Here is a 13,516-nt window from a genome sequence, read left to right as displayed (position 1 = left end):
AAAGAATGGAAAAATTTAACAGTCTGAGAATAAAGACTAACCATGTGTTTCTCAAGTGTGTTTCCATTCAAACAGAGAGGTACTATGAACTAGAGAACATATTTTCCACTTTTTATCAAGTAATACTACATGGGCACTGCTGAGCATAGCTGCAGCTTGTAATAAATTAATAAAGGGATTCTTCTACGTTCAAGCAACTTCTGGCTCACCCCAATTCACCATCCTCCACATCCTCCCCTCTTATGCAGAAATTGATATTAGTATCATCTACAACCAGTGATAAAGCAGTACTGCAGTTCTCCCTCTTTTAAATAGTACTGCATTCGCAATAACCAATGGCACATCTGATGTGACAGGTTTAATATGCTGAGAATTCTAATATGAACACGAAAATATATGCCTTACTGCAAGTGCTTTAACTGTCTCCATGAACAGAGGCATGTCTCTGGCTTCCTCACTGCTGACAACAATGTAGAAGATGAACTGTTTAATCAAATGTGTGTCTTTTCTGTAGTTTACAAAAGAGTGTTATTGCTTTTATACAGAACAAGCTCTCTCATCCTACCATTTGTTCTAAAAAGCTACTGTTGTGGTAGCCATAAATCATCTGCAAGTGATAACAGCCTTCTGGGTACCAAACAGTTTCACTGAATTCAGATATTTCCTGCTAACTCTTACTTTACACCAAACTGCTCATCTGGCAGAAAGTACCTGTCTACATAACTTTCAATTATGGATACGCATCACAAATTCAGAACACCTGCCAGCCTTTAACTCACTTAAATGGCAACACTTTTCTTCTTTTGTTTCCTTTCTTTCTTAATCAGTAAGTAATATAAGGACTGCATTTTCTGTCGGCCAATAAAACAATTCAGTGTTTATGTATTGCACTGCAGATTATGGCAACACATTTCACTTGCAAAGAAACCTACATTAAGGAAGCAACAGTTTACTTTTAGACAGAACAGGTTGCATTCTTTTGTGTACTTGTGGACTATCTGAACTTCTAGCACCCCATGTATCCACTGATAGTACCCATCTATGCAATAAGGAAATAGTATGGAAGGGTACATTCCAGTGTAGGCCTCTATTTTCCTGGACATTCATATGCCTTAGTAGCCAGCAACCACTGATTTTAGAGTTACTGGAGGCCATCCTGAAAAATTATCAGTCTACTCTCCCTGTTAGTCATATACACTTACATAAAAGACACAAAGTGACTCGCCATAGACAAGGAACTTTCTCACTGAAGTAATATCTTATCTACCCTAGTAGCTTCAGAGTTATATTCAGTTTTGCTCTGTCATGTACATATAACAGGAATGTAAACCATGAAAAGAGGTGCAAGGAAACAGCAGAACTTCCATGGATACCAGCCTTGGATCTTTAATAAGTATCCCAAGCAATTTACAGTCTTATGTTTGGTGTACCTACTCCCACACGACACTTTAAAATGAATGATAATGTTTCTTGGAGGGAGACTACCAACAAAACTTTCACCACTTCAGCCTCCCCCACCCCCAATTTCACTATTTCAGGCAAGAAATGCTTTCCTTCACATTAACACAACACTTCATCAACACATTAAATGCTAACTGCTGAAACATATATACATTTTATGGTGTGACAAGATCAGTAATGGTTACTAATCAGTGGCTTATGACCAATTCATATCAAAAATTCCACTTCTGTCATGCTCCCTGAGGTACAAGTTCCAACTTTCAACACAAACAACCATAGTTTAACTTCAACTTACTTATTTCTGAAAATGAGGATCCAAAGCAGTTTTGGATAGACATATATTGAGCAAATACAGTCTTTTACACACAGTTCTACCAGTGCATAATGCATATCCGCTTCAAGAAAGCATAAATATCAACAGTTAGTTCTCATATTACACCCTTCTGAAACAATAATAATTGTAATATTAGTAGTATTCCATTAGTTTTTATTAAAAATTTACCCTGAACTCTGAAGCTTCACCCGACAAAAATCCAGCACATCAGCGGATAAAATTCTTATATTGTGCATCTGTTTCATCTGCGAGCCTAAGTGTATGGTGAAACTTTCCTCTAGTCTTGGCATAGGCAGCTTATCTTCATGAGCACCTTTGTTGAATGTGCGTGGAGTATTTCTAAAAGAAATAGTTTATTTTTAAATACAAATACTTTGGAACACATGACATACAATATAGCAACAAACAGGACCTTTTATTACTATTAACTAGAGTTCAGTATCTGAACAGCAGACACATGCAAACACAACAGCAACAAAGTATTCTTTTACATTAATTGTTACAGCATAAAGCCAAGTGCTGGCACATAAGTCAATAACAACAGAGAAGGGATGGCTGTGAGAAGACTTCAGTCAATCGCACACTGACCGACCCCTCTCCAGGTTGACGATGCGACAGCAGTGGCCCCTCTGTGAAGAGGAAATAAGCGTAGCAACCGACTGGCGACATCCCAGTTGAACAGCAGCTTCAAGATTAGGCACTTGTATAGCAGTGTGACCGCTAGTTACTTCACTTGTACTGTCCATGCCGCACAGACTTTGAATTGTTTATACTGAAGATGGTCGCTTATTTTGTACATCGCTCTTTCCTTGTGACACTTCTGTTTGATTGTCAAAGTTAAGTATTGTAATTTACTTTTGGTAATAAAACTCATTAATGCGACTTGTCTGATTTGATTGTCTAGTGAATCAAGTATGAAGGATGCCTTGATACCCCACATTTGACGACAAGGCTGGAGACATAATATTTGGTGATGAGGTGTAAGAAGAACCTGGTGCCTAGCTGCCACTGTTTTCTTTTGTTGGGGGCTTTTGTGTTTTGCTGGCACCTTTATTCTACCTTGTCTTTTTATTGCAGGGGTGTGTTTGCATGTGTCAACAGTCTCTTACAGTGTTTTTGCAATTCAGTGTTTTCAGGTGGGCGTTACAGAAATTTTCTTTGCTTGTGTACTTTTTTTTATTGCTTGCATTGCCTGTTTATTGCATTTGCCTATTCCAAACTGAGCAACCCACCTCTCCCACCCCTGCTCCAGTGCCTAAGCTGCAAGTGATAGATGCAATACAGCTAACACAGATGTTTCAGTTTCAGATGCAATACATAGCTCTACACTGATAAACATGGTACAGCAGCAACTAACCCATCAAGCCACCAATACATTGCAACAGGCAACACCTGTAGCTCTGAGTGCCATACCGCCTTTTCACCAGTTTAATGAACAAGAAGAGGAATGGCTTGAGTGGTTGCAACAGTAGGAAGCCCACATAACTGCTCACATTGTACCAGGTACTGTGAAATTGCATTATTTTTTGTTAATGGTAGGAAGTGCAGTCTTTCGCCTCATCCAGAGAAATTGTTCCCTAACACCACACTGAGTGCACTCTCCTATGAACAGGTGGTAGAGTCTCTAACTAACTACTATGAGCAACAAATGAATGTGGTGGCAGCTAGGTACCAATTCTTTCATTTCAAGAACAGGTCAGAACAAACTTATCACGAGTGGGTAACAGATTTGCAGGGTATCACAGGGAAATGCAAATTCAAATGTGCTTGTGGTGCTTTATATTCAGAAATTATGTTGTGTGATGCTGTCGTGTACAATGTAACTGATGTCAGACTTAGAGAACACATTTAGAAACAGTCAGATCAATCATTTCAGCATGTAGTGCAAATTCTAGATCAGTACAATTCAGGTGCAGAGTCAGCTGATAAATTTGAGCAGCCCCCGATTTGGAGGGTTGAGTTGTTCCTTTCTCGCGACTGAACCAGTAGGAAGCAACAGCCCATGTGCGCCAAGCCACATGAACATTTGTCTTAACAGCAAACAGAATTAAATCATGCCCTCGGTGCTATTCACAGCACAAATGACAAGACTGCTCGACCAGACAAGCACAGTGTTACACTTGTGGCAAGAAAGGTCTTGTACAATCCATATGTTTGCAACAGAGCAAACATAAGAATTCTGCCCACTTACAAAAATCTAGTCACAAGGCCCATGTTATCTATGCAGTGTATTCAAAGCCTGCTGAAGGCATTAGCAAAACTAGCAAGCAAACAGTTTCTTCAGTGCAATGCAAGTCCAACAAACTTTTTGTTCATTTACATATTAGTGGAAAATGTGTGAAATTTCAGTTGGATGCGGGTGTGTCTGTTACATTGCTGAATGTTAGCACACCTGAACCGTTAGGCTCCCCACGCCAGTCTAATACTAAGCATGCACCTGACGACTTGTAGTGCACACAACATTCCTGTTCTCAGAAAATGTACTTTGCCTGCCATGTATCACTCGCATACACGAACTATGACTTTCACTGTGCTACAATCACATGATTGTGAGAACATATTTGGCCTTGATTCATTTGATTTGTTTGGCTTTAAAATTGGGAACAATATGTTGTCAGTGACTGCATTTAATGCCAAAGACAGAGTAGCTAGCTTGCTGAAAGAATTCCCTGAACTCTTTTCTGAAGGTTTAGGCAAGGCTAACAATTTTGCTGCACATATTACTATGACAGACAATGCTCAACTGAAATTTTGCTGGGCCAAAACTGTTCCCACTGCATTACAGGACAAAGTCACTGGTGAACTTAAAAAACTGCTAGATAGTGGAGCTATTGCGTCCATACAAGCTAGTCAATGGGTAAGTCCATTGGTTTTTTTCCCCTGACCTTCAGGGCACATTCGCCTCTGTATTGACTTCAAGTCGGCATCCAACCCACAACCTGCGATTGACACTTATCCATTGCCACACCCAGAGGATCTCATGAATAGATTAGGCACTAGATGTTACTTTTCAAAAACTGATTTGCATGATGCATATCTTCAAATGCCACTAGATGAAAGAATCTTAAACCGTGTGTGTTGTGAACACTCATTTGGACTAGTTTAAACATTTGTGTTTGCCATTTGGCAGTGCTTCCGCACCCACCATTTTTCAGCCATATTTGCAACAGCTGACTGCTCAAGTACCCAACTGTTCAAACTATTTGGATGATACTGTCGTAGCAGATCATACACCCGCAGAACACATTGCAAATTTGTGTGCTTTGTTTTGTGCATTATCTGATGCAGGACTAAAGTGTAGACTTGACAAGTGCGATTTTTTCTTTTAACCTGAGTTGCAGTATGTTGGTCATGTCATAAACAGTCAAGGTGTACATCCTCTTCAGTCACATTTTTTGGCCATAAGGGACCTGCCAGTTCCTCACAATGTCACAGAATTGCAGTCAGTATTCGGGAAAATGAACTATTACAGCTGGTTCATACCGAATGCTGCACAAACCGCAGCTTCTTTGTATCACTTACATCTCGATATTGTCTCCTTTGTTTGGACAAACTTATGCCAAGAAGCTTTTCAAAAACTTAAAGATGCATAGTCCAGTGATCGATGTCTGGTTCACTTTGATCCTCACAAACCAGTTGTGTCGCATGTTGACGCTTGTTCTTACTGTGGTGTCACCGCCAGACACCACACTTGCTAGGTGGTAGCCTTTAAATCGGCCGCGGTCCGTTAGTATACGACGGACCCGCGTGTCGCCACTGTCAGTGACGGCAGACCGAGCGCCGCCACACGGCAGGTCTAGAGACAGATCCTAGCACTCGCCCCATTTGTACAGCCGGCTTTGCTAGCGAAGCTACACTGACAAATACGCTCTCATTTGCCGAGACGATAGTTAGCATAGCCTTCAGCTACGTCATTTGCTACGACCTAGCAAGGCGCCATTACCAGTGTATATTGAGATTGCACTTATGTATCATCAAGAGCGATGTACAACAATTATGGATTAAAGTTAAATATTCCAGAAGTTATGTACTATTTTTGGCTACTATAATTCCTTGTCATTTTCCAGACCTCACGCCAGCCTGCGTGAGCTTTAACGTGTGCATTTCGGCCTCCTCTAGCTATACGGTGTTGGCTCTTCTGCCAACACATCACTTACGGGATCGGTGCAATGCTTTTGCACAGATTTGGCAATAAAGACAGGCCTATTGCTTTCACATCAAAAGTGTTGTACAAAGCCCAGTGGAACTATTCATAAACAGCGAAAGAGACATTGTCTATTGTGTATGGTGTCACCAAATTCCACCACTACTTTTAAGGCAGAAAATTCTAATTAGTAATGGATCACAAGCCATCACAGACCTTGTTTCATCTGATTAAGCCAGTTTCTTTACAAATGGCCCAAGAACTGCAAAGATGGGCTTTGTGGTCGCCTCAGTACCAGTACAGAGATTGTGTATCATCCGACAGCTCAACATGGAAATGCGGATGCACTTTCACATCTTTCTATTAGCCCTGATACAGACTTCGATGCTTCTGCTGCATCTTGTTGTCACATCGATACTCACGATTCTGAATGGCTTCAACCCTTCCTTTGAACTATAGGAAAATAGCACGGGTCATGGAAGCTGATTCAGATTTGAAAATTTTGCTAAAATACATTCGCACATCTTGGCCTTGCTCATTGCATAGCATAAAGAACTCTGTAGTGCACCAATACTTTACATGTCAGCATAGCCTCACTATACAGCAAGGTGTGATTCTTGTTTAAAATGACAGTGGACAGTCATGTGTGTCCATCCCCAAAGCCTTGCAAAAAGAAGTGTTGCATTTACTTCACCAAAGACATTGGGGGATTATTCGTATGAGACAGTTAGCGCATCGACACTGTACTTGGCAGGGTAGGGACACCCAAATAGAACGGATGATGTCCCAGTGTCATGCATGTGTGAAAAATCAGTCAACTCCACCACAAAAATTCTCTGCTTGGCCTAAGCCACGATCGCCATGGCAAGGTGTTCACATAGACTTTGCGGGACCTTTTTGGAACACTCATTGGTTGACTGTGGTAGACTCATATAGCAAGTTTCCTTTTTCTGTGCCAAGAGACTCGACAACATCACGTAGCACAATTCAGGTGTTATCCTCTATTTTTTGCCCCTAAGGTTCACCTGAAGTCATAATGTCGGACAATTGCCCTGCCCTCAGTTCAAGTCAAATGAATTTGAAACATTCTGTGAACACAATGGCATACAGCATCTAACTAGTGCACCGTTCCATCCACAGTTAAACAGGGAAACAGAACGTTTTGTCAAAACCTTCAAGCAGCAGACGGCCAAACTTTGCATCACACATGCACGCGCGCACGCACACGCACACAAAGACCATGTATCAAGCATTGCAACTGTTTTTCGCCTCCTAGCGTTCGCATCCGCGAGATGGGCCATTGTCGACGGAATTGCTTCACAAACGCCGCCATCGGACACTGTTCCACCTGCTCCAACCTCCTCAGCATCCAGCGCCAAACGAAGGCTGCAAGTATCCCTTTGCACTACATGATACTGTGTTTTTCAGGGTTTTTAGTGGCAGTGGCTAGTGGGCATGAGGCGAGATCCTTCGTCTACTTGGCGCATGCATGCACCTCATTTCAGGCCCAGACAGACTGCAGTGCTGACATCACAATCACATTCACCATTGTCATGTGCACAGTGATCCTTTTTTATCTCTTCCCCCAGATTCACGGATCCTGAGGGCAGTGCCTCCACAGCAGCTGCCAGAGGGTGTCATCATGACACCACAGGACGACCCCATGGAGACAGAGCCCCAAGTATCTCATACTCATAATGATTATGGTGTAGCCACCACTGACGCTTTGTCAATGAGAGTGAAAAGCTCCTATGTCGAAGAGTTTTTCAATTTTCTGTACACACAAGTCACAGAGAACCCAAAATAATAATAAGGTTTAATAAGCTCTCTGAAAAGCGGTGCAATCTGGCAGGCAGGGAGAATGGCACTTTCCACAATTAACACAGATGGGGGAGGGGCAGAAGGAGCATTTGCACGCAGAGGTCATCCACAATCTCTACAGATGGGGCTAGTGTTGCAATGCCAAGACGTGCATGAATTTCAAACACTTGAGGCACCACACAGCAGGGACAGAGGGAACATATGGTTTCACATCGCATTGGTGTACCATCACCTTGACCTTATCAGGTAACAAATCGCTCTCAAAGGCCATGATGAAGATAACTGGTAGCAACCCTATTCTCTTTTGGACTCCTATGGACATGGACAAAACTTACCAATCAACTTGTTACAAGCGAGCAGCACCAGTGGCTGAGAAGGGACTGCAGTTCTGATCATAACTAATCCACTTTTCATTTTAGATATGGCTGCCACTAACTCAAACAAGTCTTCTACTTTCTCCACAAAGAATATGGGCTTTGTTACCAAGAAGGAATCACCACAAGTACTTGTGCAAATCAAGTATTGCAGGGAGTATTTCTCTGCTTGCCACTTAGCTCTACGTCCCTCCCAAGGCATAGCCAGTGAAGGGAACATTTTAAGGTCGTATGCCTCTGCATTAAACAAAGACTTTCCTTTCACAAAGACTTTCCTTTCACAAAGACTTTCCTTTCACAAAGACTTTCCTTTCACAAAGACTTTCCTTTCACAAAGACTTTCCTTTCACAAAGACTTTCCTTTCACAAAGACTTTCCTTTCACAAAGACTTTCCTTTCACAAAGACTTTCCTTTCACAAAGACTTTCCTTTCACAAAGACTTTCCTTTCACAAAGACTTTCCTTTCACAAAGACTTTCCTTTCACAAAGACTTTCCTTTCACAAAGACTTTCCTTTCACAAAGACTTTCCTTTCACAAAGACTTTCCTTTCACAAAGACTTTCCTTTCACAAAGACTTTCCTTTCACAAAGACTTTCCTTTCACAAAGACTTTCCTTTCACAAAGACTTTCCTTTCACAAAGACTTTCCTTTCACAAAGACTTTCCTTTCACAAAGACTTTCCTTTCACAAAGACTTTCCTTTCACAAAGACTTTCCTTTCACAAAGACTTTCCTTTCACAAAGACTTTCCTTTCACAAAGACTTTCCTTTCACAAAGACTTTCCTTTCACAAAGACTTTCCTTTCACAAAGACTTTCCTTTCACAAAGACTTTCCTTTCACAAAGACTTTCCTTTCACAAAGACTTTCCTTTCACAAAGACTTTCCTTTCACAAAGACTTTCCTTTCACAAAGACTTTCCTTTCACAAAGACTTTCCTTTCACAAAGACTTTCCTTTCACAAAGACTTTCCTTTCACAAAGACTTTCCTTTCACAAAGACTTTCCTTTCACAAAGACTTTCCTTTCACAAAGACTTTCCTTTCACAAAGACTTTCCTTTCACAAAGACTTTCCTTTCACAAAGACTTTCCTTTCACAAAGACTTTCCTTTCACAAAGACTTTCCTTTCACAAAGACTTTCCTTTCACAAAGACTTTCCTTTCACAAAGACTTTCCTTTCACAAAGACTTTCCTTTCACAAAGACTTTCCTTTCACAAAGACTTTCCTTTCACAAAGACTGCACGGGCTGTATCACCACCAGTGGGAGTTAACTTAATTTGCAACATTTGCGGATCATCAAACATGCTGCTACCCACTCGGGGTGAGGGTGGGGGTGGGTGTGAGGTTATGGAGAGCAGGGGGAGGGTAGAGGTGATTATTAGGGGCAGAGCGAGTGGGAGGACGGTTATGGGAAGAAGGGACTAGGGTGAGGTCATGGTAATGAGGGGATGGGGGAAACCGAGAGTGCACATGTGCTTCATGGGGAGGGAGAAAACCGAGCGTGCTTGCTTCAGGAGGGGGGAAAAACCGAGCGGGTGTTTCAGAGGAGGAGGAGGGGGGGGGGATGTTTTTGGGGAGAGGGACAATGAGTGGGTTCAGATGTTCAGAAGGAGTGGGGAAAACATGGCTTTTTTCCAGTGGGGAGACATGCAAGTTACTTTTTTTGTGGGTAGGGAAGCATAGTCCCTGATTTTGGGGCCAAGAAGGGAGTTGTGTGCTGGGTTGCAAGAAGCAGGTTTTGAGTGTGTGAGAAGTGGAGGAATGTCATTAGTTTATTATTTGTAGGCTTCAGTCCAAAGACTGGTTTGATGCAGCTCTTCATGCTACTCTATGCTGTGCAAGGTTCTTCATCTCCAAACAACTACTGCATCCTATATCCATTTCATTTCCTGTACATATTTTCGTCTCTCAGTTTATACATTCCACACTTCCCTCCAACACTAAATTGATAATTCCTTGGCATTTCAAAATGCGTCCTTACATCTGATCCCTTCCTGTTTGTGAAGTTCTGTGACTAACTCCTTTTCTTTCCAATTCCAATCAGTACCTCCTCATTAGTTACCATGCTTTACTTACCTAATCTTCAGCATTCTCCTGCAGTATCACATTTCAAAAGCTCCCATTCTCTTCTTTTCTAAACCGCTTTCCATGCATGTTTTCCTACCATACAAGGCTGCACTCAGATAAATATATTGAGAAAAGATTTCCTCACATTTACATTAATTTTTAATAAACTCCCTGTTTTTAGAATTGCTTTTTCATGTGCAACCCATCTCCATTTTATACCTTCTCTTCTTTGGCCATCATCAGTTATTTTGCTGCCCAATTAGCAAAACTCTACCACTACTTTTAATATTGTATTTCCTAATCAAAATCCCTAAGCATCTTCTGTTTTAATTCTACTACATTCCACTACCCTAATTTCATTTTTGTTGGTGTTCATCTAATATCCTCCTTTCAAGACACTCCCCATCCCTTTCGACTGTCTCAAATTGTTTGCTGTCTCTGGCGGAATTTAATATCTGCAAACCTCAAAGTTTTTTATTTGTTCCTGAATTTTAATTCCATCTTCAAATTTGTATTTGGTTTCCTGTACTGCTCACTCAATGAACAGTTTGAATAACATAGGGGATACGCTGCACCCCTATCTCACTCCCTTCCCAACCACAGCTTCCCATTCATGACCCTTAACTCCTGTACTTGCAGCCTGGTTTCCTTGTAAGTTGTAAATAACCTGTTGGTCCACATATATCCCGCTACTTTCAGAAATTCAAACAGTTTATTCCAGTCAACATTGTATTACAGGACTGTTCTTTTCTATTCATCTGGATTAACTTCCATTTTTCTACATTTACAGCAAGCTACCATTCATAATAGAAATTCTAAGTCACCCTGTATCCTCCTACAGTTACTCAATGACTATACTTTGCTATGTACCACAGTGCCATAAGGAAACAGTCACAGATTGTTGCTCATCCCACCCGTCAGATCGAGAGCAATCCTATCGCACTTCCCTAGGGCACTCCTGATGATACCTCCGTCTCTGACAGACATTCGCCATCGATGAGAACATACTGAGTTCTATTATTTAAGATTTCTTACAGCCTCTCCCAAGTCAGGTAACTTATTTTCATCTGAGTGTTCACTTGAAAACTGCAATCATTGCTCATATTAATTTTTACATGTATCAACTGAAATTTCTAAAGTGATTTTTCTGTCTTTGTACCAAAAAACTTAAGTTTACAATCAGCAGAATAAATCACTTCTCTATTTATATTTCACATTTTGTTGGTCTCAGTTTTATTTTAAGCAGTGAGCTCCAACATCCAACTTTTCTGCACCTTTAAATGACACCTACTGACTTAAGTACATCTAAAATCTAGTAGCTTAATTTTATGAATCCTGATACACATTCAAATACCATTTTAAAGGATAATATGAAATATTACATATACAAACAGTATCAAATGTCTTTCCTGATTGTCCCATACACAACACATATAAATATTTACTTCTTGAGACAATTGTAAACTAGACTACAGCTTCAACTGTGTTGAATACTAATTATCTCCTTTCACATTCATTCTCCTGTGAACAATTCTGGACATCTCTAATATTCCATGAACTTCACACTGACCTCTAGACAAAGCACTTTTCTCAGAGTGGAAGGTGGAAATGTTGAATACCCAGAAACACAGTACTGACAATAACAGTGTCCTTTAAGTATTGAAACTGAAGATTCAGTCCAAACAATATTCCTCTGAACTTTCAGTTTCTTTAAATGCATTCATAAATCACTTCAATAACATTCGTAAAAAAAGTTTCTCTTTACACTTATATATTTGCCTTGAGTATATAAACTGTGTTTTATTCTCTCATTTCTTTGTCATATATTACTTCCTGTACAAAAGCCATTGCTGGCTGGCTTTACAACCTGTGGAAGTATTAAAATTCTGCATATCGGCTTATGTGCCAGAGTACAACTAATCTTAAATTTTAGGCTGTGTATGACAGCCTCCTCTCAAATATTTCAATCTATTTTTGGATTTTCTCAGAGGTGACTGGCTACAGACTTCCAATATTCATTCCACTGCACCATTCTACCTCTGTCATTTTCAGTATTGAAACCAAACCCATTGTAAGTCCATACTAATATTTACATTTATTTAACTGCATAATAGGAAACATTACTGACATAAGCAAATATTATATCTTACTGATGCAAGTCTTCCACATATTTCCTGTAGCACTCATTCTTACATACAGTACCTTCAGCATTTTCAGACCACTGAAAGTTGAGGAGGAAGGAGCTTCATCATCAGTTTTGAAACAGGAAGACAGTTAAGCAAATGATTGGTATTAGGTAATGTAGAAACCCCTTCTAAGGTAACAATCCAAAAATTAATATCTTATCTCACTTTTCTCTCCACTCTGAACCATTGTTTAACCTCTGTTTCATACCATTGCCATCATGCCCACAACCAATAACACCAAAATATTCCATTTGTTAGGTATTATGGTGTTACATGAGTAATGGTCTGCAATTCGACAATATACTGATACAATTACGGAGTGATGTGCACGAGAAGGGGAGGAGGGAGAGGGGAGTAAGGAGGTGGAGAGGGGGGAATGGGAGGCGGAGGCGGTGGCAGGGTGATGGGGAGGGGAGGGGTAAAGGCAGAGTGAGAGTTCTTATTCGCACTGTGCATGTGAAGTCTAGCCTTTTATACTGTTACAAAGATAAGGTAGTTGTTTTATACTTCAGATAATTTCTGGGATACCAAAACTAATTTTCGTGCCTCACCGTAAGACAGCCTTAATTTTCACAATCACTGTATCAAACACATGCTACCCCACCTCCATACTATAACAGTTTATGAACCCTGTTTTAACTACATGGCAAGTCTTAAGACTTTCAACTGTTAAGAGAAATTGTTTCCCATTACCAATTAATAAATTACAGATCTATGTTTACAAAATCTAAAAAATATAAATGCAACTTTGACAAACAGCTAACACGTTAAGGCTTGAAAATGATTAGTGACACCATGTGAATACAACTGGTTCATTCAAGGTATAAAGCTAAAGTGCACCTTTGGACAATCTGAAGCTAAATATTTGTATGGGGAGAGATCAATACTTACAAAACAGAAGAAGCAAACTCAATATATGGGATGAAAGAATAAATAAATACTGTGACAACTCTTATGAATTCAAAGTTTGTGTGCAGGACAGTTCTGTAAAAATGACATTCCAAATACTACACAATGCTATTTCAATATGAATTTGAAACATTTATAGATAATTAAATGATTTCTATATTGTTAAGGACAAATGCCAACTGCTATTCCCAGAAGTAGTGGTTTCTTATACATTATTT

At 40.2% G+C, this 13,516-nt stretch overlaps 1 protein-coding gene across 1 annotated transcript in view; it reads right to left on the bottom strand.

The window, feature by feature from the left end:
* Positions 1-13,516, bottom strand: part of LOC126184911 (protein C12orf4 homolog) — a 141,096-nt gene that overhangs the window by 104,323 nt on the left and 23,257 nt on the right. The window contains exon 5 of the mRNA XM_049927573.1: positions 1,964-2,134. Within this exon, the coding sequence (XP_049783530.1) occupies positions 1,964-2,134 (171 nt within the window). The remainder of the gene's footprint in view (positions 1-1,963; positions 2,135-13,516) is intronic.

This window comes from Schistocerca cancellata, chromosome 4 (assembly GCF_023864275.1).
Source record: "Schistocerca cancellata isolate TAMUIC-IGC-003103 chromosome 4, iqSchCanc2.1, whole genome shotgun sequence".
Lineage (NCBI taxonomy): Eukaryota > Metazoa > Arthropoda > Insecta > Orthoptera > Acrididae > Schistocerca > Schistocerca cancellata.
Note: the sequence above shows the minus strand (reverse complement) of the source record. Positions and strands in the feature narration are given on the sequence as shown.